Raw genomic sequence first — 22405 nt, forward strand, 5'->3', positions numbered from 1 at the left:
AAAAGCTTTAGACATTTGGCATAGATGTAGTGCTGACATAATCAAAGGGTAAAAAAAATACTCTTTCTGTAGAAAAAAAAAAAAGGTAAAAAAATTCCCAAACTTTTTAAGTCAGGGAATATCCTGGTTTTTCACCTTCCATTTTAAGAATAATTTTCAGCTGAGAGCTTTCATGTATCTAATCTTCTTCTTTAGAGTTGATACCACGCCTAGTTTAATCTCAGCATCATTTTGAGAGAGGCAGCACACCACAACTTAAAGAGAGCTGTTTGTGATAGAAGCTTGAATAGCACAACTATTGTCCCATTCTCATCTCAGGGACTACAAATGCACATCTGCAATTCTACAGTGGACAGTAAAATGGTAATTTTGACTGCCTTAAATTGGATTTACTGATCTGTCTTCTGCTGAAGTGCTCAAGCCTGCATGATGCCTGAAGCTTTGTAGAATATTCCAGGCTGTTGTAGGACTGTCTAAGAGAGAAACACAGAGCACTTCTCACGCTCAATGTATTTTCAAGGATATGAACTACAAATACTTCCTGCCACCAAACTCTTTCCAGAGCTCCTACTGGGGAATACAATAATAGAGCCACTTATTCAGATTTCATATGTGAAGTCAAGAGTGGGTCAGTGAAAGCATAGCAGAGTTGCATAAAATAATGCTCCATTTCAGGGTCAACTTAATATCAGGCAACCTATAAAGTACTGCTATATCACTGTATATGAACTGATCTTTTCAAGTTTGTAGGATAAAACTGAAGTACAAACTCTGTTATTCCATCTGACACACTTCTCTTCCTATGATCTATGTGATCTTTCTCCTGGAACGCCATCTACGTCCACATGTGATGATGCTCTTTTTACAAAGCCATTGAGGTTTCCCGTAACTTCATTTTCTGCTGTTGTTCTCTTCTGGAAGACATAATTGCTGAAGCAAAGAGACAGGCTAAACTAAAATTTCAGCCACTGCTTACTTCAGATCACTCTAGCAATGTACAGATCTAGAAAAAAAAAAAAAGGCAAAATAACCTTGACTGTTTTTCTTGCCCTTACATAGTCTTTGGGCTCCTCAGGAGAAGGGAATTCTGGACAAGGCACTGTTTCTCAGTCATAAAATCTTCCTTTCTTTTACACAGCCTACCTTTTTCTTGGCTATATTACAGCTAAATCATTCCACTCTGATATGAAAGCATATTGCATTGCTTCTGCCTACTGCCTTCTTCCTTGTCTCTCCAGTTTGCTGGAGATGCTGGCAAAAAAACCCTTTGAATTCCTAACCTCTCTCCTCAATTTCTGGTGAAAAAGCTTTGTCCAAATCTCTTTTCTAACATTGGACTAATGCTCTAAGTTGAGCTGCCATAAGATTTATTCCTAGCTGAATGGGACCCTTCAAAGTCTAGCAGTTCTCCAGCTTCCTACATCTTGGACACAGTGTTCCCAGAGACAACAATTTGATGGTCTCAGCAAGAATCCACCTTGGACACAAGGCATTCCAGAGGTTGTCATGTCACACCCTCATTCAGTTCTTGCCCTTTTATATAATGCTGTGCAGCACAAACAGCATCAATAAAACTTAATCTTACTTGTGGAATATGTTTTGTCTTACATCAGGGCTAGTCTCAGTACGTAAGATCCTGTGTGTGAGATACAAAACATACACACAGTCACGCAACTTTTGCTACAGTATTCCTTAAGCTTTATCTATTTGTGTGTGGGAAATGGGTAAAGAAAAGAAACATTCCTTTGGAAACCGAGATATCTGAAGAAAGAAGACAAAACCAGACCCAATGCTACACAGTTTCACTTGCATGTCCAAAACTGATTGTCAAAGACACAAAGAAGTTTCAAGGGCACAAATATCACTAAAAAGTAATCCTAGACATTTCGTATAACAAGGAGGCTACAGGGAAATGTGTTAAACTTGTTGCTCATACAGTAAGAATAATAATAATACAAGGCAGGGAGACATAGTCACTTATTTGACATGGAGATGTTAAGTACATTTTGCAGGTACTGACATTGCACTTGTTCATGGTAATAAAAAATGGAAGTCAGTGTATATTTGCTGGCAAATGAGTTGTCTCTAAAATGGAAAACAAGTTGACCTTACTGTTCTCTTTCTACCTCGTGCACATGAGCAAGGACTGAGATGAGGGGCAATAGGTCAGCAGAAATAATCATTCCATAGCATGTAAAACTGATAGACCATGCATTTAGCCACAGAAATATCTTTAAGCTTCCTAAAACTTCACCGTAATTTGATTAGGTATATGGTATTTTTTTAGCTTCATAAAGCATTAATGCTGTTTGCATCTCATTTTCTTTTTTTAACTTTATTTTTCCAATTTTTTCTACTGTATGCAAACCTGCTGGTATTTGTACTGCTTCAAAAGACTGCCTCAAATAGAAAATGGCAGCTTTTGAAACATTAAACAATGATTAGGCAGGCATTGGGCCAAAGGAGTGTGTCAGAAGCAAAGGAACAATGCAGCAGACAACAGTAAGCTATCTTGAGAGAACTGAGAGCACTTAGCAATTCCATCAAGATTTTCTCTGCTGCCAAATGAAAACAATGATTCATGTTGCCATATTACTTAGCATTCACCATGATTCTAAATCATTTATTGGAGAGTTTACACTGCAGCGCAGACAAACCCCGTTAATTTTAATGAAAGGCAAATTGTCCTTTCAGCATCAAAAAGATCTGCGAGAAAGCTTTGGAACATCTATCATTTCTCTCAGATTACAGTTGAAGGGAAAATACTATTTTTAAAAAAATCAACAGTTTATTTGCAAATTCCACTGCAAAATGCCATAGAGACATGGCAGGAGGCTAATGGGGAACACAGCTCCATGCAGGTCCGCCTGTCAGTAGTCTTCATCAGACTACCAGGAGAGCAAGACTTGCCCTGTCCTGTATGAAGTAGGTTGAAGAACTTAATCAAAAAACTAAGAGACTTCTAGATATTTGTGAATATCATAAAGAACACGAAGGCTGAGTTTTCAGTATATAACCTGTATCTCCTTCCATATGGACTTGCATCTATATTTCTCTCTACCCAGACTCTCAAAACAGACTTCCAGTGAGTGGTGTTAACAAGAACTCTGGTTATAGATGCCCAAGAAAAACAAAACATCTTTTCCAAATAAACTGGGTGAGGAAAAACTAGAAGAAATTTTCACTCTCTCACAGCCTAACCTCTAAGTCTTCATTTTTTCCCATGTTTATTCCATCATTGTAAGTGGAAATTTTAGCTTTTATGTCTAGTTTCATCACAGTTGCCATAAAGTTTTAAACAGAGCTTCCCCAAAGCTTCCCAGGCTGGTACTTGATGCATACTACTTAAAATATGTTACTTTTCCAGTGCAAAAGGGAAGAACACCATCTGAGTAATGGCCCTACAAATAACTAACAGTGAAAAAGTGAAGTAAAGTAATTTAAAGTTTGGTCATCCAATATACTTGGAGAACACTTTCAAAAATTAAATGCCAAGCATATCTACAGAAAAAATATTGCAAAACAAAAGTCAACATTAATTGATTCTTTTATTCCTAAGAATTCAAATATCCTCTGATAAAAGGTTTTGTACTTGAACTTTAGACTTACAGTAGGTTCCAATGTCTCTAAAATATCTAATAATGCCTACACATGTGCCTTTGTATATGCCTATTGGGTGAACGTAGAATAGTCCATAATTTATTCATATATTTTTGCTAACTGTCTATCATTTGGTGATTCACCCAAACACCCTTAAATACCTACTTAGGCAAATCTCTCATCATGTCTTGACACATCAGCATATTCAGAATTTTCAGGTTCTAACACAAAGAAGTTGCAGTGTTTGAAATTATCAGCTCTGGCAGGAAGTTTTACCACCAGTTTAAGTTAAGAAATCAGCATTAATTTTACGAAAGCTATCTTTTTATTCCTTTTTTTTTTTTTAAGAAAAAAGTATGCTTGGTTTAGGAAGGGAAGGTAAATTTTAATAAAGTTCATTTAAAAGGCAATTTGTATTTCTTACATTATATAGGACACAATTTTGTAATTCCTTTGCCTAACACTACCCTTGTCAAACTCTTGCAACTATAAGTACCATTCTCTTGATAAGGAAAGAGAAAAAAAATCCTTTAAAAACTCATTCAGGTTCTTAACAGCTTACATTACTAGAATATCCCAAATACAAATTCTACTGGATGCAAGGAGATCTCTGAATACTTTACAGGAAAAGATGTCAAAAGAAAATTATCTGATCAAGCCAGAGTTTCCTTACTGACATCAACACAAACGGGCACTTCTCTCACAAGTTCTACATGACTCTCACTGCACCGGATCTATACATATTACATATGGCTGCTACTTAAATTTAGTGACATGTGTTTGAGAACATTACCAATGGAAACCGTTCAAGCATTCTTGAACTCAAAATAATCCCACAAACAAAAGAGAGAGGAAAAAAATGGAAAAAACCAAAAGTTTTTTTCAATCAAGCAATTTCTCAGAGATCTCTAGTAATTAATTTTAAGACTAGAATCACCATGATGGTACTGAGAAGTGAACCAAGGCAGCATTTATATGTTGGCATTTCTCACAGTCGGGGTGTCACCAGCCCATAGCACTTCCAGTGCACGTGGGATGAACTCCTCATTACTATCAGAAGAGCTTAAAACTAACCGGTTTTTACTGAATTTGACTGCACTCTAACACTGTGGGCCACATATGGTTTCTGAATCACACCTGACACAGGTGATGATGTTTCCTATAAGTGGGCCCAAATCTTCCAAAAGATTCCAAAGTGCCAATGTGCAGCTATTTATCATCACCTAGAAACTTCAGCTGTACTGGGCTTTGATATGATAAGTAACCTGAGAGCACGTATGACTGTGCTCACAGCAAGGATTGTGTCATTACAGGATGGCAGAACAGACGTGGGGATGAAGAACAAGAAAATACATACCATGCATCGCGCTACTTGACAAATACAGGGTACACAGCATATGTGAAACAGATACACAGTACAAACTGGTACACTGGGATTCAAGCTAAAACGGAATCATAGTGAAAAAATCCCAGTTTAGTTTTCAGTTTCAATTTGCTATATGAAAAAAAGAGAAGATGTAAGTGTAAAACTACAGCTGAAATCATCCCTGGATTTTGTTTCCTAGCTCCAGTTTTATAGCATTTCCTATATTGCAGTTCAGATACTCCACTTTAGTACCTTTCATTAGGACTAAATATGGCATGTAGATACTGCTGAGATGACACTTAAATTAGTTCCTCCCACGCTGAAATCAAATCCATTGTTATTCCAATCTTAAAGCTTAGTTTAATGGCAATGTGCTTGTCTCATTAGGGGAGGAAAAAAACACAAAACCGGGCATTATCTGGTGATAAGGTTGAGAGTTCCATAAAATAACTTTTTCTCTATTCTTCTGCCTACATTGAACTGCAAGTACAGAAAATGCTGGTTTCAGAAGTGGCTGCTCTGTCCCCTTGGACTTGGTATACCTAATCTGACATAGAAAAAGGTATTTGTTAGACTGCAACACTGAAAGTGTATCAGGACTGAATGAGTTGAATTACCTCATGGGTGAAATAAAAGATAAGATGACCACATATTAACTTTCAACAACTGCTGGCTAGGGAAGATTCTGTTCACAGTATTATATGAACATTTGAATCAAAAACTCTGATGTCAGGAGACTGCAATAAAAGCTCTGCTGCCCACTGATGACCCCCGATGTGGACAGAGGTTATGCTATCAGCTTGCACGCACACTGAAATTTTGCTTTTCCAACCATACAGACTGAATTATACTACATTGCAGACAATTAAAATAACTGTTCTTTTGATAGGCCACTTTGTCACTGCAAATCCCTGCTGAGCACACACTTCCACAGAGGCGAATGGTCCAACAGGTGTGTGAGTTCTCTGGGATGCACCAGAAAAGCCACACTTACCTGCCATGGTCCTGTAGCCCTACCTCACTCTCACAGTGCCAGAGCTTTCCTAACCTTCCAGAAAACAAAGGCTAATGGCCTTCCACATCAGTTATAAAGAATGAAGAATGTGACAGTTCCCATTATAAAACAAAGCAAACTGCATGCTGGTTATCAAACAGCTTTCATACAACTATAATTACAATGCTACGAAAATCAGTGTCTTGCCTCCAGCAAGGGATGGTATCCCCGCCCTACGTGTGACTGAATGCAAATCAACGTTTGAGTCTGGCGCAGTACAGAGTTCAGACATGGGAGAGTTAGAAACACTAATTGAAAAGAATACAAGGTAATTATTTTAAAATAAAAGCAAAAGGACATGGAAAACCATGTCTGAAAAAGAGGTGTCAGAGAGAAAAAGGAGGAAAATGGGAGAATGATAAAAACATGCCATGAAGGAAGGAGCAGAATACTGTTGGGGGGAGGAGGGAGGGAGGGAGAGGGGGATGGACGGATGGATGGGTCAGGCAGGAGTTTAATTAATGCAGTTAAAGGCAAGGGGGAGCTGAATGATGAGACTGGAAAAATGAAAGAGCGCAGTTTGTGAGAAAGAGCAGCAAATATTGGGGTGGCAGAGGTAGGGAGAAGATAAGAGGAGTGGATATACTGCAATCTGAGGACATGGAAAATGGAGACCCTGACTGAAGGAAACAAGTTCATATAAAGAAGGATGAGGCATATGGAATGGGTGTGAGGAAGTGAACATCCAGAAAGAGCCAACTGCCTGGGTGGAATGAGGAAAAGGAAAGTGGACTGAGGTAATAAAGACCAAGGATATAAACCACTCCTGGATGAACGAAGAAGGAACACAGGAGGAGAAAAAAGATGTGAAGAGTGACAAATCAAAGCAAAAGATGGGCAAGAATAGTCGGGACAGATAGCCTTCTTCATAGGCAGTGTCCCTCTGTTTTCTGCTGTGTTGTTCACTTCCTTTTGATATCCTACTCCACAACCTTTTCCCTTTAAAGCAGGAATAAAATAAAATATCACAAGGACTGACAAGTAAGAGGACAGAGCAGTCTGCAGCCACTCTAGGACATCACCTTCAGGACCTACTGTCCTTATAAAAATCTCACAGTCCATTTATATTACTGGTTCTTAAATTTTTCCACAGGAGTTTTGAGCTGCATGGCCAGTCATCACTGGGACATGAACCAAAGTGTCCACATACGCCACTCTCTCACACCTCAGAATAAGAACAACATTCTCATTCTGCTGACTGCTGAAACAGATGGCCAGCGGACTATGTTTTGCTTCTGTTTATTTTCTTCTTACATATTTTCAGATGCATCTACAGTAGCTGGCACACAAGCCAAGACACACCTCACTGCAGTCCCAGCACCAGCAAAGAACACGTAGCAGTAAACATATGCTCAAAGAATTGTCTTCATTTGTTCAAGTTTCAGTGCTAAATGTTACTATGCAAGCAAAATTCATAGTTTATAACAACAGCTAGCATTGTTCTCAAATCTACAACAGAGACAGATCTCCTGCTCTATACATAAAATATATATATATATTTTTTTTTCGCATCTGATTCCTAACTAACGTTACACAGCCCTCGTTCATGTAAATCCCTGCCAACACTACTGAAAGTTTGCTTGGTAAAGACTGCAACAATAAGGGTTTCAGCATCAAGACCTTGAACTAACTGCAGGAACGATCTAGGCAGATAAAGCAAAGCCTTCACAATGCATAAACTGTGGCCCAAAAGTGAATGCAGGTTTGAATAAAGTTTGGCTTTTTCCTTGTTTTTAAATGATTTTATATTTGCCTTTGAATTTTGCTGGCATGGAGGTAAGATAAGAGTAAAAAGCCGAACAGAAGGACAGCAAGTCCTAAAGTCTTCCCTAGGAGATTGTTTTTAATAGGTTTTTAAAATCAACATTCATAGTTGTCTGATCTACAAGTAAGCCATCTCCACATTATGCTGTAATATGAAATCTAGCAGTCATTTGAACAGTACTTTTGAGGTTTACTCATCACTGCTTTTGTAAAGAAAAAAAGAAACAAGAAAAAAAAATCTTTTATTCCTCAATACCTCTTAAAAATAACCAAAGAAGGAATATACCTTTCTAATGAAAAGCTCTGGATGCTTTTTGAAAAGCTTCTTTTTATTCAATGTTTTGAGGACAACATTGGAAATCTCTCAAAGGTGATACAGTTGCATCTGACCCACTTTCTACCACTCTCTGCTAATTCTCTTCGACACTACAAGTCATAAAATTAGCATCCTGTGATACCCAGCATTATTACTACAATTCAATAGCTACATTCATGGAAATCTCAGGACAAAATGAGAATTGTTAAACTGAACATGTTAGAATATTTCATTCATAAGTAACAAGTCAAAGAAAAAGGAAGAAACCTTATGAAATTTGACCCTCTATAGCAACATTTATTATTTACTTCTATATGAAAAAATGTCTTAGAGGATGATAATTATTGCTATCATTTAAAATTTTGTAAGGCATACTCTGGCCACATCGATGCATACTGCCTCCCCATGAAGCTGAACACATCACAGCTCACAATGAGTTTTTCAGAGACATTTCAAACCATATTAAAAAATTTTCAAGAGGTGTTCCATAATGCAGCAGGGCTCAGTGCCAGCAAAAAGACTCAAAAGCCAAGACAGGACTCTAATGGCACAGAAGGTCACCACCCTGTCCCCAAAGGGCGGGATGCAACAAGCCAGAGAATGAATAAAACACTATACCACTAGTCTCCAGCTCTGGCAACGCTTTTTCTAAAAACATTTCTGAGGTCTAATTAACTATCAGCAGTCATGGGCATGGTCACTTAAAGGTTTTTTAAAGCCTCTTCTCTGCAAATCCCTCTCAATTGCATTAAGTAAGCTGGAAAACTCTGCTACTTCTGAAGGCAAAAATGAATAAATTATTTTATTGCCAAGTTATAAACTAATGAGCATACCATCTCTGAAAAGCAAACAGCATTCCTGAGGACGAAAGATTTTGATTGGACAGACAGCACTTAAAACTACAGTAAAATGGCTGAAATCAGTGCAGTAGCTCTATTTCATACCAATGCAAATAAGACTCAAATGAATAACACTGATATTTGGTGTGGTTTATTTAATAAATCTTCTGTTTGCGTTATACAGCACACAGGCAGTCACTGAAATGCACTTTTTTTAAAACCTTCAATTAAATTAAATTTTTATACTAACGCACCTAACAGCATATATGAAACATTTCAGTGTTATGCTTATCAGAATTCCACTGGAAAAGATGGTATGGAGAAATACACATATTAAGCCATGCAAAGAGCTTTATTAAAAATAAAGGATCAAAATTCTGGGACCTCTTAAATCTGTTTTTTGCTTTTAAATGGAAACGCTGGCATTTTCAGTTTCCTAACTTGAAACATATATTTTAAAAAAGGGAACCTTCAAAAAGAGATCAATTGAGGCCTCCTGAAACATAACTGGAAACCTGAAATACTGCATTGAGGCTTACAGAAAGTCATAGATAATTTGCTTGACATACCCCAAAGTGCATGAAATAAAATACTATAGCTGATATTGTTCCAGACAAATGTATAGACTTTGGCTGTACACTTGAATATATGGTTTCTGAAATCAGACTTCTGGAATTTTTAAAAGCAACTAGTTCTTCCACTGTTGTTTACTGAAACAGAGACGTACTGAAATTAGGGATGAATTCAGCTGTTCATTACTAGATTCAGAATTTGGCCCACAGCAAGAATTTATAGCAGTTTATCAGTGTATTGCTTCCCCTTAGGAGCAGGAAATCTTGGTGCCCTCCTCTAATGCCAATCATCATATGTACTTTTATTTTAAACCACTATGCTATACGAATCCAATCAAATAGCACAAGAGATTCAAACTAGAAAATGTGTTCATTTGCACTCTGCCTGATCTCTGTTCTCACTTTTTCCTTCTAGTCCCTTCCCATAGCATGATGTTTATTGCTTGTGAAGTCCACGGCTGTGGCATCACAGAATAAAATCTTACATCGAGTTATAAAAGTTGCCATCCCTGGTGAAAGGCTGACAGTAAGCATACCACTTGTAATTAGGATTCTGACGGGTCTCTGTGAGAAGCAGAGTCTGGAGCCAGATGCAAGCACAAAGCAAGCTTTTGTCCCCCTCAGGTAACATTACAGGGAAACTCAGAGTAACCCACTTATCTTATAAGCAGCAACACTTGCAAGCTAAGGAGCTACTAACAAAAACATAGAATGACACTAAACGTAAAGGATTAGTTTCAGTGATGCTAGAAGAGAGAAAAAAATTCAATATAGAATATTGTAATAGCAAAATTAAATTGTAAAATAAATATTTCAGGATTTAAACTAATAATAGAAAAGCCCATAAATCATCTTTACAATCACTCCCTTTCCTAGCAAACATCCATCCTCTCCAAATGGATGACTATTACCAGTTCCTCACAGCATACATTATGGGATAAAGAGGACTGTAGGAATCTAATTTACTACTGCAGGGAAGAGATGCCAGAGAAAGGGTTAGAGGAGTAGCAGAAAATCCTGGAGTGGGTTGAATTTTTCTAGGAGACTAAGTATCGCTCTGCACAATGGGATTTTGTAGAGAATGACATGTAACACCAAGCCAAGACAGCCAAACTAAAGGTTACTTTCCTATCAATTTCTGTCCTCCTGTTTGGGGCCAGGAATCTAAAGATATATGGTGCTGGAGGGTAAGAAAGGCAAGCCTGGAAAAAAGGCACAGCCAAGTATAAAAATATGATACTGTACAGTACCAATACTGGTACTAACACAAAATGTGGCGGAACAGGTCTTCCTGAAAGATTAAGTGGTTCCTGTAATTTCTTATCTATTTCAGGTAAGAAATAATGAAAAAAAGTAATTTTGACAAGCCCATAGAGCAGAGTGCAAACTGTATTTGTTAGTGAGCTTGTCACAGTGATGACGAGCTCTCAGAAACACTGATGTTTCTGACATTGCTCTGCAGTGTGCCCCCTGGAATAATTGCCTGTAAGTTATAGAAAAATCAGACTCAAACTCTAGAAAACTCTTTTTTCAGCAAGATTATTTTTCTTCCTCTATGGCTGCCTTGTGGCCAGTTCCTCCGTGTCCAGAGGCCTCAGGGTCTGTAGCACCAACAGCTATTCAGATTCACTGAGCTCCTGGCATCACATTAACTGTACTGGTTTGCAGAATGCAGGAATGAATTTCTACAAATACATTCCAGAGCCCAAGTCCACAAATGAAAGTTGTATTTCTATTTTTTTTTTCCCCGTCAGATTACCATGAATTGCATGAGGGAATGGGCAAAAATTAAGGCCAGCAAGAATGCATCAGTAAAACCATGTCAAATGGCTGAACTAAATGCTGAAGCAAATCAAAAGTCTACCTCACTTCACAAGAAGTTTCTGAATATGTGTGTGCATGTATGTGTGTGCATGCACATTGATTTTGGTTTGGGGTTTTTTGTGGTGGGTTTTTTGTTTGGTTTTTTCGTTTCTTTCTTTGTTTGTTTGGTTTTTTTGGTTGGTTGTTTTTTTTACTTTGCTCATAATTTACTGTTTCATGTGATTTTTCATATACTTCATCACATTGCTACATCATCAATTGTGCCATAAACTAAGAACAACAACTCATAAACCCTGCATGCCTATTTACCTGTTCTGTTCCATGAGTAGATGTTTCAAGAAAAGCTTGGCCAGCCTTAGATAACTCTAAACATAGTATTATTCACTGGAACTGGAATTAGATTTGACATAAGCCTACATCAAGTTGTTGGGTTTTGCACGTACTTTAAAGAGTCAGGATTTTACTTTTTCCTTCATTGCTAGTCAGCAGGAGATGGGGAAGTGCATAGCCTGGGAACTTATTTACTTGTTTCCCAAGGAGTTTCTTTTCTGGACAAATCTGAGATACGTTTATGATCAGCAGTGAGTCACAGGATCTAGGTATGGATATCACGTAACAGCTATAATGCTGGCAATGATAAGAGAAGCCCTTTGTTCAGCATTTTCCTTCAACAGGGTAAATTCAGATTTGCATTGCATTTTAGGAGTTCAGAATTAACCCCCCAGCAGAGCAAAATTTTCCTTCAATTTCAGCATCCTATGCTTTTTAAAATTTCATTGCTAAAGATGCCAGAAAATAAGACTTGTAAATAGTGACCAGCATAGCCTTGTTGACAAACACTCAGGCAAGCACTGAGCAATCAGACACGAGCAGTCCAGTCCTTCAGATCACGGACAGCAAAATCTGAGTACATACAGCAGAAAAGCAGCAAGGTAAATGCTGCCAATATGGAGAAGAGAGAAGAACTAGGAATCTAAAGCAGATGTCTAAGAAACACAAAAAGATCTTTTACACAAAAGAGAAAGTGACAATGCACATGCAATCATACAACTGAAACAGGAACAGCACAGGAAGCAAACAATCTTGAAAGCACTCTAAAGTACTAAAAGTAAATTTCTCAGGTCTCTAATCTATTGTTACACTCAAACTTCTGCTTACCAGACTCCTTAAACATTTAGAAACAACATCCTATATTTGTACATACTCTTTTTAACATGCCCCATTTGTGCGTACTTGAAGACAGCCCAGCCCAGCAACACTGTGGGATGAATGAGGCAGAAAATACACTGACAACATTTGAAATGACAATGGGATGAGCAGGAGCCAGAATTCAAGGATCCTCATGTATGATCCAACTGCTAATGGGGAGGGGGTGGGGAAGAACCAAAACCTCTTACCATTATTACTGTTATCATCAACTAAAATAATCTCTTTGAGCAGGTGAGCAGGAGTCCGGTCAATGGCTGAATGAATGGAGCGCAGAATCACTGAGAGAGCTTCATTAACAAATATGAATACAATGCTGACTTCAGGAAGCCTGTCAGGAAATGTAAGGTTTCTGCACCTGAAGAGAAGGGGTTAAAAAAAAAAAAAAGTAAGCTGTTAGAAGTCACAATGTCAACACAAACTCAGAGAAGTCTATCCTCAGACATAAGAATGATGAGAGAGTAAGAGAGCTTTTGTAGACATGGATCAGAAGGTCCGCATACCTGTTTCAGAGCACACATAGGCAAGAAACAGATTACTTACTACCTAAAAAAAGGAATCCCTGAAAACAATCTCCTGAATCTGTCTATGCAACCAAGGTCTAGAGTGAGCTTGCTTTTCCACCCAAGGCCCAAAACACTGAAAGCAGTTTGCAAACCAAACGCAAACTCTTGTTTAAATACAGCTTCCAATAGCAGCTGCTCACAATGTCTTTCTTGGCAGTGCGGGCAGGAATAAACAGAGTTAGCCCCTTATTTTAAAAAGCATCTTCTTAATAGCCATGTTAATTATTTTTGCTATAGAATCTACCATCTTTCTCAGTCAAAATGAGGGCTTCTTTCTCAGCTCAATAACAACACAGTAAAAGATCCATCTTCAAAGAACATCTTGCTACAAACGCTAAGACAGACAGTGTAGCCAGAAAAACAGGTACAAGGATAGATAACTTATCTGTAAGCTTGGTCAAAATGTTTAAACAGAATGAGAAATACTCTTGTAACCTGGTGGATTTTCCTTTGCTTTTATTTATTTATTTTTTTAAAATATATTTTAGCCACATTCCAATTTGCTTACACAAACAGTAGTATGGAAGTGCTGCCCACAACTTTGAAGTTCCTTAATGGTTTATTGGGTTTTTTTCCCCGCTTTCATTTCAAAAAGGATTCAAATTTCATGATTTTATGAAGAATGGAAAGCCCTTTTGCCAATTTCTATCTTTTAAACTGCCAGCAAGATGTTTGCTTTTTTAATAAAGCCACAACTAAGTAAAAGTAGAATCACAGAATTATTATTAAGGTTGGAAAAGACCTCTAGGATCATCAAGTCCAACCATCAACCCAACACTACCACGTCTCCTAAACCATGCCCTGAAGTGCCATGTCTGTATGTTTTTTGAATGCCTCCAGGGATGGTGACTCCACCACCTCTCTGGGCAGCCTGTTCCAACGCCTGACCGCTCTTTAAGTGAAGAATTTTTTCCTAATATCCAATCTAAACCTCCCCTGATGCAGCTTGAGACCATTTCCTCTTGTCCTATTGCCAGTAACTTGGGAGTAATTAACTACTTTTCTCTGAAACTTAGTATTTTAATGCAATGTTTTTGAACAACAGTTAATTCTAACTTTTTCTCAGATCTGAAACTATTTACTAGGATGAAGTTAGGCCACAAGCTGACCCAGGCATCATTTCTAGATAGGGTCTGTAGATGGGAATTATTGATGTTAATGCTCTTTTCTGCCTCCTGAAAACACTGAAGTGGCCATCTTCTCTCAACATGCTTACATCCGTTACATTCAGGAAGTCCTGGAAGCTGCGGAAAGTATTATTAACAGCTCATGTTTAGCATACAGAAAGCATGCATTGGTTTAGAATTTTTAAATCACACTTGAATATGACTCTAACTAAATTTGTTCTTCAGCTTGAAGAGGAAGCATAGCATTTTTTTTTTTATTTTGTATTTTGATCTGTATAGTCCGTAAATACAGAAAAGTATCACAAAAGCATTACTCTTCACATGCTGGATGTGGTACACAAATTAAGTTCAATCAAGATCATGAATTTACGTGTATGTTTTTAAAGCTTCTGAAAAGAGTCAGTGCACAGGACACATGACATCCATAAACACTGAGATACAAATAATATTCAAAATTTAGCTTGTGAACCGATATTCTCAATTCAGTCATTAGTTTGAAATTGATGGAAATCACATTAAAGAAGTTATTTAATATTTTAGGTACTTTTCTCCCTGTCACCATGTGAAAGAATTATATAGACATGTTAAACAGAATCCACAGTCTTGAAAAAGTAACAACAGTTTTAGTCTTAAAAGGACTACACACATTTTTTTAATAAGCTGGTTCACTCACCTTTCAGAAACAAATAAAAAACCCGTCCACAGAGATCCACAGCTTTTTCTTCCATGGCATCAATACAAGAAAGAAACAATTAAAATGGTATTCGGATTTACCGAATCCCACTGGTAGCTTCATCTTTTGGCAGCAAAACGAATCAAAACTTACTTTCCAGAATCAGTTTGTATTTCTAGTGGTGTGTTAGTCCCCTATTTTCACTGGTAAGAGAGCTTTCAGCTTTAAGCATCAGACTGAAAAGTTTTCTTTGAAGCTTTCAGGAGAGCTAAAAGCATGCAACTTTTTTTTTTTTTTTCCTGAGTACCACTGGACAGCAGATCAAATGTAACAACAGCTTGTGGAAGTGTCATTGTGCCCCCCCCCTTTTTTTTTTTCTTTAAAGCAAATGCCAATTCATTAAAGATGATTTGTAGTAATATTTCACTACTCTCTGAAAATCAGATTCTCATAAAGGCTTACATTTGGACATCTTCTATATTTGGCCTTTAAAAGCAGGTGCAGTCACAATTCTTACTGGTTTCAGGAAGTTTTGCTGGCAATCAAGATTTTCTAAGAAGGACTTATCAATAGATTCATAAAGAAAGTCTAAATATTGCATCTTTCAGCAGAATAATATGTAACCTGTAAAGTACATAGCTGCTCAGAAGAACACATGCAAGACAGGAAGGGAGAAGCTTTCTCCATGAAGCACTGTGGGCCCTCTGAATCAATCAGAGCCATAGGTCCTGAGCGGTTTTTATTCAAAATAAAACACTACAACAAGATGCAGAGGGAGCTGCCTTTTCTTCCAGAAGACAACTAGTGCAAGGCAGCACTGATTTTCTCTTTTAGTCAGTGGTTCAGAAGTTAAAACCTTCAACCAGGACAGAAAGAGCATGAGTTCAATCTTCTCTGATCTCCCTAGAGAGCTATCCAAGTACTTGACAGCTTAGTATGATTATTTTCAGTCCCCCTTTTCAGAGCAATTCCACTATCTGTCGAGCAATTCAACATCCGCTAAGTTGAAATGATTCCAAGTAAGTCTCTCTACCCTCATGTTTAGGACAAATTCCTTGGAGAAAGGACTTGTATTGCAGAATCCATTCCAATGCATGTTCATGCATTTTAAACCCTGGACTTCATTCTTTATGGCTATGTCCAATCTTCCAAATTATAATGCCACAGTAACTCTTGTGATCACTTCTTCCTTTCTTTTGCAAGCAATATTTATTTTCATTTTCATTTAAGAAGCACTGCTTTGGCTGAAGGAATAGACATTTTCACAGAGCCTGCAAATCAGATGTCAAGGCATTTTATTGGTAAGCAATACAGAATCACAGACCGGTTGAGGTTGGAATGGACCCCTGGAGGTCATCCTATCCAACCCCCTGCTCAAGCAGGGTCACCTAGAGCCAGCTGCTCAGGACCCTATCCAGGCAGCTTTTGCGCATCTCCAAGGATGGGGACTCTACAACCTCCCTGGGCAACCTGTGCCAGTGCTCGGTCACCCTCACAGTAAGAGTGTTTCAGGTTGTGCCCATTGCCTCTGGTCCTGTCACCGGGCACCACTGAAAAGCGCCTGGCTCCGTCCTCTTTGCAGCCTCCCTTCAGATATTCGTATACATCAGTGACATCCCTGCTGAGCTTCCTCTTCTCTAGGCTAGAGTCTGAACCTTATATACACACATAAGGTTTCAAATATTCTTAAGGAGAAAAGATATTTCTCCACACCTGCCCCCTGTACCCTAGAGTGAGTATTTTAATCTCTGAAATGATTCATTAAAAAAGGGTCATCTTCAGGAGGTGAAAGGTCATCTCTTAAAGCACTGCTTAAAACACTGCATAGATGACTGAGCCGGTGAAGCTGGCACAAATTGACTTGGGCTCAGCATTGTCAAATCTCAGGTGAATCTTTGGCAAATGTGAATTTTAGGTGCCACCAGGGTTAAATGGCATCTGAAAATAGGATTTTCAAGGTGTATATTTCAGGCTCGAAGTCTCTAGGAGGCCCCTGTGCTTACAATCACACTACAATTTTTAGATACTAACCCTCACAGTTTTCCAAAAGATGCTAAGGCCATCACAGATCCAGCTTCTTGAAGAACAGACCTGTTCATGGCACACGATGTGCATGCATACGCATGCCACTCTGCATTGACAAAAAGAATTCCATATGCAATCCAGATACCATTACTTTGTGGATGTCATCTCTTACACACAAGTTAGATGTAAAAAATTCCATGTGCTTTATGAGAAATTACTAACAAAATTCTAGTTTCCTGTACACATTTATAAAGCTAGCACATTTCTGTTTGATGTAATAATTGAAATTTCATCCAAGTTTTGAAAATTGGACTTCAAACAGACTATGAACTAGTTAACAGGCTTAAATATACTGAAATAATTTTTAGTATTAGCCTGTAAAGATCCTACAAAGCCTGTTATTTTAGTGATTCACTTGCAGCCAAAATGCATAGAGATATAAAATGGTCCAGCAAACAAAGCTACAGCCAATCTATCTTTTAGATGTCTAGCTTAGGCATAGTAATATTTGTTATCCTCAACCATACCAATGTACAAAGAAGATAAGGATGAAACTCTAGCAAAAATAGTTCGATATGTCACCTATCAGATGAAGAGCAACACAGATATTTTGGAAAATCTTTTAAATGGCAATGAAAATACACTGAAAATAGTTCAAAGAAGTTGCTTCCTTACAACTGGGGCTTTTCCCCCCCGTTAATTAAGCTAAGGTTGAGATATATGTAAAATATACTTTTCTAAGAAATTAGTGACAACATGTATTCGAAAAATGTTCCAGATGACACAGCCAGCCCCAAAAACACTGTTGCCCTACCATAAATTCACGCATAAACTGAGATCTTCAAACAAAGTTTCTGTTTCTGACACATATTCCGTCCATTTAAAGGAAATTATTTGTATTGTTTTTCCTACCTGCATTCATTTACATCTTTTCAAATTAAATCACACTAGACAAGATTTTCTATTGTCTGGCACCTTGTGCAAGACAGAAGCAAAGTGTTTAATGCTGCGAGTGCCATTTGACTCCCTTTTTGCTCTGCCATACATTAACAGATAACTACATATGATACAAGGGAATAGAATTAGGATCCCGTTGTGTCTAATCTCTTTAGTCTTTTCAAATGGCTTCTTTTTCAATGAGGGTACATTCTTAAATCGAGTTCATGTTTTCGTTCTTCCATTCAGACTCACTTATCATCTTTACTTACAGCTTGAATTCACTTCTTTTTCAATGCATGCAGAGTGTTTAAAAAAAAATGCATTTTCCTGCGTACGTTGTTTTTCAGATCAGATTATGACAATAAAAATTACCTACTTTTTTTTAGTTTAAACAAATCAGAATTAAACCCACACACACCTCAGATCATACACAGAATGCTGAGCACTTGTGCAGTTTTGCAAGTATGTCTGTCCTCCTTTTTATGCCAAGTTTTACGAGGAATAAAATTCCATAGTTCTAGGAATGAACATGAAATAGCTACAAAGAAAGGCTGCATGCACGTGTGTAAAACATATGCTGCAGAGGATAAAAAAGGGAGGAAATTGTATGGATCGAAATCTTAGACAGATCCATTAAGTCCTAGGAATTGAACAGTTGTGTGGCAACCAGCAACATACAAGTTTCAACGACACCCCTGCCTTGGACTCATCTGGGGGTCTTGGACAAGACCTTTAACCTGCCCCTCCACAAAGTGAGGCTCTCACTAAAAAAACAAATCCACAAAGTATAGAGTATATTTCAGTATTATGACTAAGTGATTTTAAAATATAAATTCTAAATGTTATTTAGAATTACAATAATATCATCCCAATGTAGCTAAAAAACTACCTCTAGCAACCTACTCTGCTAAATTACATTGGCCTAATAACACTAAAGTAACAGTTGTCATGGTTACCAGAAATTTAGATAAATTCCTGGTGTTCTATTTCAAGCACAACTTTGGTAAATGGAGGGCAGCATATGCTATGAATCTTCTTTCAAATATTTGTCCACAGAAAATTATATTCCTCTAGAATACATGCATTGAGATAAGACAATTTAGTCAGTCATGTTAAAATTAGTTTAGCGTAACTCTGCAGTAAGAAGAACAAAGCAAGAAAGATTTCCTGTATTAATTACTTATCTGAGGCCTTCTACAAATATGTATATAAATTATGAAAAAGAATTCTTTTCTGCAATTTTCAAGAACGTTTCATCAAGAGTTACACAGGTATTGCAGCCAACGACGGCAACAGAACACGTTTTTTGTTTTAATCGCTAAATTATGTCATCTATTATACATTTTTTTTAAAACACAGGATGCCATAAAGCATATTGCTAAAACATTTGGGATTAAGGTATTGTTTTAAGAACATATGTGGGAGGGAGCTTTAGTAGCAACACAAAAAGAATTTCTCAGAAGCACAAGCAGAAACAGAATTGTACTTTCTTCAACATCTGGTAACATTTTGTCATCAGCCAAAATGGCAAATGGAAGTTCAAAATGTATGGGAGGGAAAAAAAAAATTCCCATTCTGCCATAAATGAAATAAATAGGACCAAAACTCTTGCAAAAGTGAGACTTCTAAGAATTCCAGCTCAACTATTTATGTTTATAATTTCATTTTTTGATCATTCTTCATTTTTCCTTTTGCTATTGTCAGCATTTTAAGTGTTAACTGAACTATACTAACAAGGCTGGCATTGAATAAAACGGGCTTTTTTTCCTGATCTCTGAGGATTACAATTATTATTACAAAACTACAGCTAGCAAGAAAGTACTGCTGCTGCAAATCTAGAGATATTTGTTTGTGGTCGTCATCTTTATTACAAGGGAACAAAGGCAGGGATACAATGGTGTGAAGAATTTGAATACAGAGTTACCATATAACTATAAGGAAACATGGCTATTTTTTTCTTTTTCTCCTGGCATCAATCCCTAAATATCAAACAAAAAAAATTGTAGTAAGGAAAGATGAGATAACAGGCAGGGAAACTGACAAATATGCAGATAAGTTCCAAGATTGTAACACAAAAGTGATTCGCTCTTGGTCTCCTAAGCATCTTACAGCATAGATTTAATTGTAACAGATTGATTCCCCACTCCTTTTAATAAAAGCTATTCATGTTGATAAAATTATACAATAAAGGTCCATTTTCCTCCTGGTACTTAAAACCAAGACCTTTCCCTGAATAAAGCAGTAAGAACAGTAAGCTGGGAGTTAATGATCTCAATAGAACTCATTTTTGGATGAACATGAGAAGAATTCTATCTAGCTATTTGGCCAAAAAGCGTTAGCCTCTCACAGTATTGTACCATGGATTATTCTGAGTGTGGTTTAGTGTAAATGTATGCCAAGTGAAAGAACATTCACATTATGACACGTTAATAAGTCACTGAGAGAGAAAACAAAAGATTGTGTGCTCACTGAGTACCACATCGCATCTTCTTTCAGTTAAGGGAGACAATGGGGAAGATCAAAACCAACAAGCGTACATCATTCTTAACTTAGGTTATTATAGCAGCTTGGAGACTGCAGCCGATTTGATATCACTGCTAGTGATACTAAATAATTCTAGAGCAGTCATTGGAGGAGATACATTCAGGCAGGACAAACTGAAGCACAGATCAGAATCACAGGGGGTGGCCGCTCAGGCAGCACACACTGCCACTATGAGTCAGTTTGATGGCAGGCAAAAGTGAGACAAGAAAAAGAAGAATCAAAGGTAGAGATGAGTAAAAGAGAGCAGGAAATATGACAGAATTAAACATTAGGTATTTAACAAGAATGCTGAATAATTTGGTAATTTTAGGGCTTCTGTCCAAAGCAATACAATAGGTAAAGTACCGGGCTCTGGTGCTCTTTCGAAAGGGTTCTTTTGAAACTTCAAATACAACATGCAGTATTTACACTATCTTTCCTGAGTAGAAACAAAAGAACTCAGTCAGAAATGAACATGGAGCTGTATCTGTAACTAATGTTAGCCCAGCAAAACAGATCTGTTTCACAGACACATGTAGAAGCAAGCACTTATGGAATGCAAGTCTGTAGGAGCTGGCTTTTGGGGAGAAGCAGAGCTAATGTTCAAATGCAATTTGAGATCTCATGTTTTTCTTACACCAGGAAAAGGAAAACCTACAGGTTTATAAAGTCTGATGTCTGGCACACTATATCCAGGCCTGCATACACTACCATAACACTGATGGACATTTTGGACAGATGTACATACATAAACAGCTTTCCTCCTAAAATGCATCACAGTCCTCAACCAGCCAATGCTTTTCTCTTTCGTAGTTCTAGTTGCATTCAGTGGATATCCCACCTGCTCTGTTTCTGCCCACTTTATCCCAAACCTAATTCTGCTGCTCTTCAAGGCTCCTACCATTGTTCCTTGCCAAATTGAGCCTCAAAGTAATACAATTTGGGACTGGTGAACTGTTTGAAAGAAGTACTTACAAAATGGCCACAGCCTTTCTCTGCAGAGGAAACGGGATACCTCCGCACTTTTCTAGATGCCAAGCAGCACTGACTCAGCTAGGCAAGGGGCAAAACTGCTACAAGCCACGTGCTATACCACACTATTTAGCAATCCCCAAAGAAGAAGAAACATCTGAGCTTTAAATGCTTCTTTTCCCCCTTCCACCATTCCTGCCTTTTCTTCTTCAATTACTGTTTTTGCCAATGCAAAAGATGTTTGGCTGACTGCAGTTACACTGACTGAAAAAGTTACTTTATGCTTACTGGTCAGCTCCTTCATATTATATGGGCTGCGCAGGAGCAAAACCCTGCAGAACAGTTCCTCTGCTAAGGTCCTGCTGCACACCTCTTTTTCCACTACCCCTCATATAAGCAAAGAATGTTATCTCTTTCCCACATGTGCTTCAGCACACTGATCAGGCAACAAAAACTTTACAAGCCAACAAAGTCGAATCCTAAGGGCATCTACTCAAAAGGAGATTTGGTACACAGCTTTGGGATCCCTAAACAACCTAAGTTTTAATAATGTCTTTCTGTGTGAGCTTGTTCAACATTTCACTCATGACAAGCTTTGTGGGTACTGCTTGCCCTACTTAAAGTAACGAGTATAACAAAATTATAACTAACACAGAAGTATTTTGTTCCTGCACACAGGAAGGGCAACATTACCTTCCTCAATGCTTCCAAGCTCATTAGAGCCAGTAGTTATTTGTTAGTCTGTGATGCAGATATGTTAAGGGCTAATAGACGCACATAAGAGTGGTAAAAGGCAGAGCACAAAATTTCAGCAGCAGAAAACAAATTGAGACCTTGGGAGAGACAGGATAAGCAATAGTCCACAATACTGCTTGTACTATCTAGTAAGTACTGCAAAAATGGAGCTTACTTCAGGATGTGACAATTACCTCAGGAGGCTGGGATATCCAGGTGTCGGGACACCAGAGGAGTTATTTACTATGTTGTGTATTGTAACAGATTATTTTGGACTGCGCTAGCACACATACACACAGTGAAA

At 37.8% G+C, this 22405-nt stretch overlaps 1 protein-coding gene across 9 annotated transcripts in view; it reads right to left on the bottom strand.

The window, feature by feature from the left end:
• GALNT18 (polypeptide N-acetylgalactosaminyltransferase 18) overlaps positions 1–22405 on the bottom strand; it is a 342335-nt gene that overhangs the window by 101960 nt on the left and 217970 nt on the right. For all 9 annotated transcript variants that reach the window (XM_075094838.1, XM_075094835.1, XM_075094837.1 and 6 more), the window contains exon 4: positions 12733–12899. In XM_075094838.1, the coding sequence (XP_074950939.1) occupies positions 12733–12899 (167 nt within the window). The remainder of the gene's footprint in view (positions 1–12732; positions 12900–22405) is intronic.

The sequence above is a fragment of the Phalacrocorax aristotelis genome, chromosome 5 (assembly GCF_949628215.1).
Source record: "Phalacrocorax aristotelis chromosome 5, bGulAri2.1, whole genome shotgun sequence".
Classification (NCBI taxonomy): domain Eukaryota; kingdom Metazoa; phylum Chordata; class Aves; order Suliformes; family Phalacrocoracidae; genus Phalacrocorax; species Phalacrocorax aristotelis.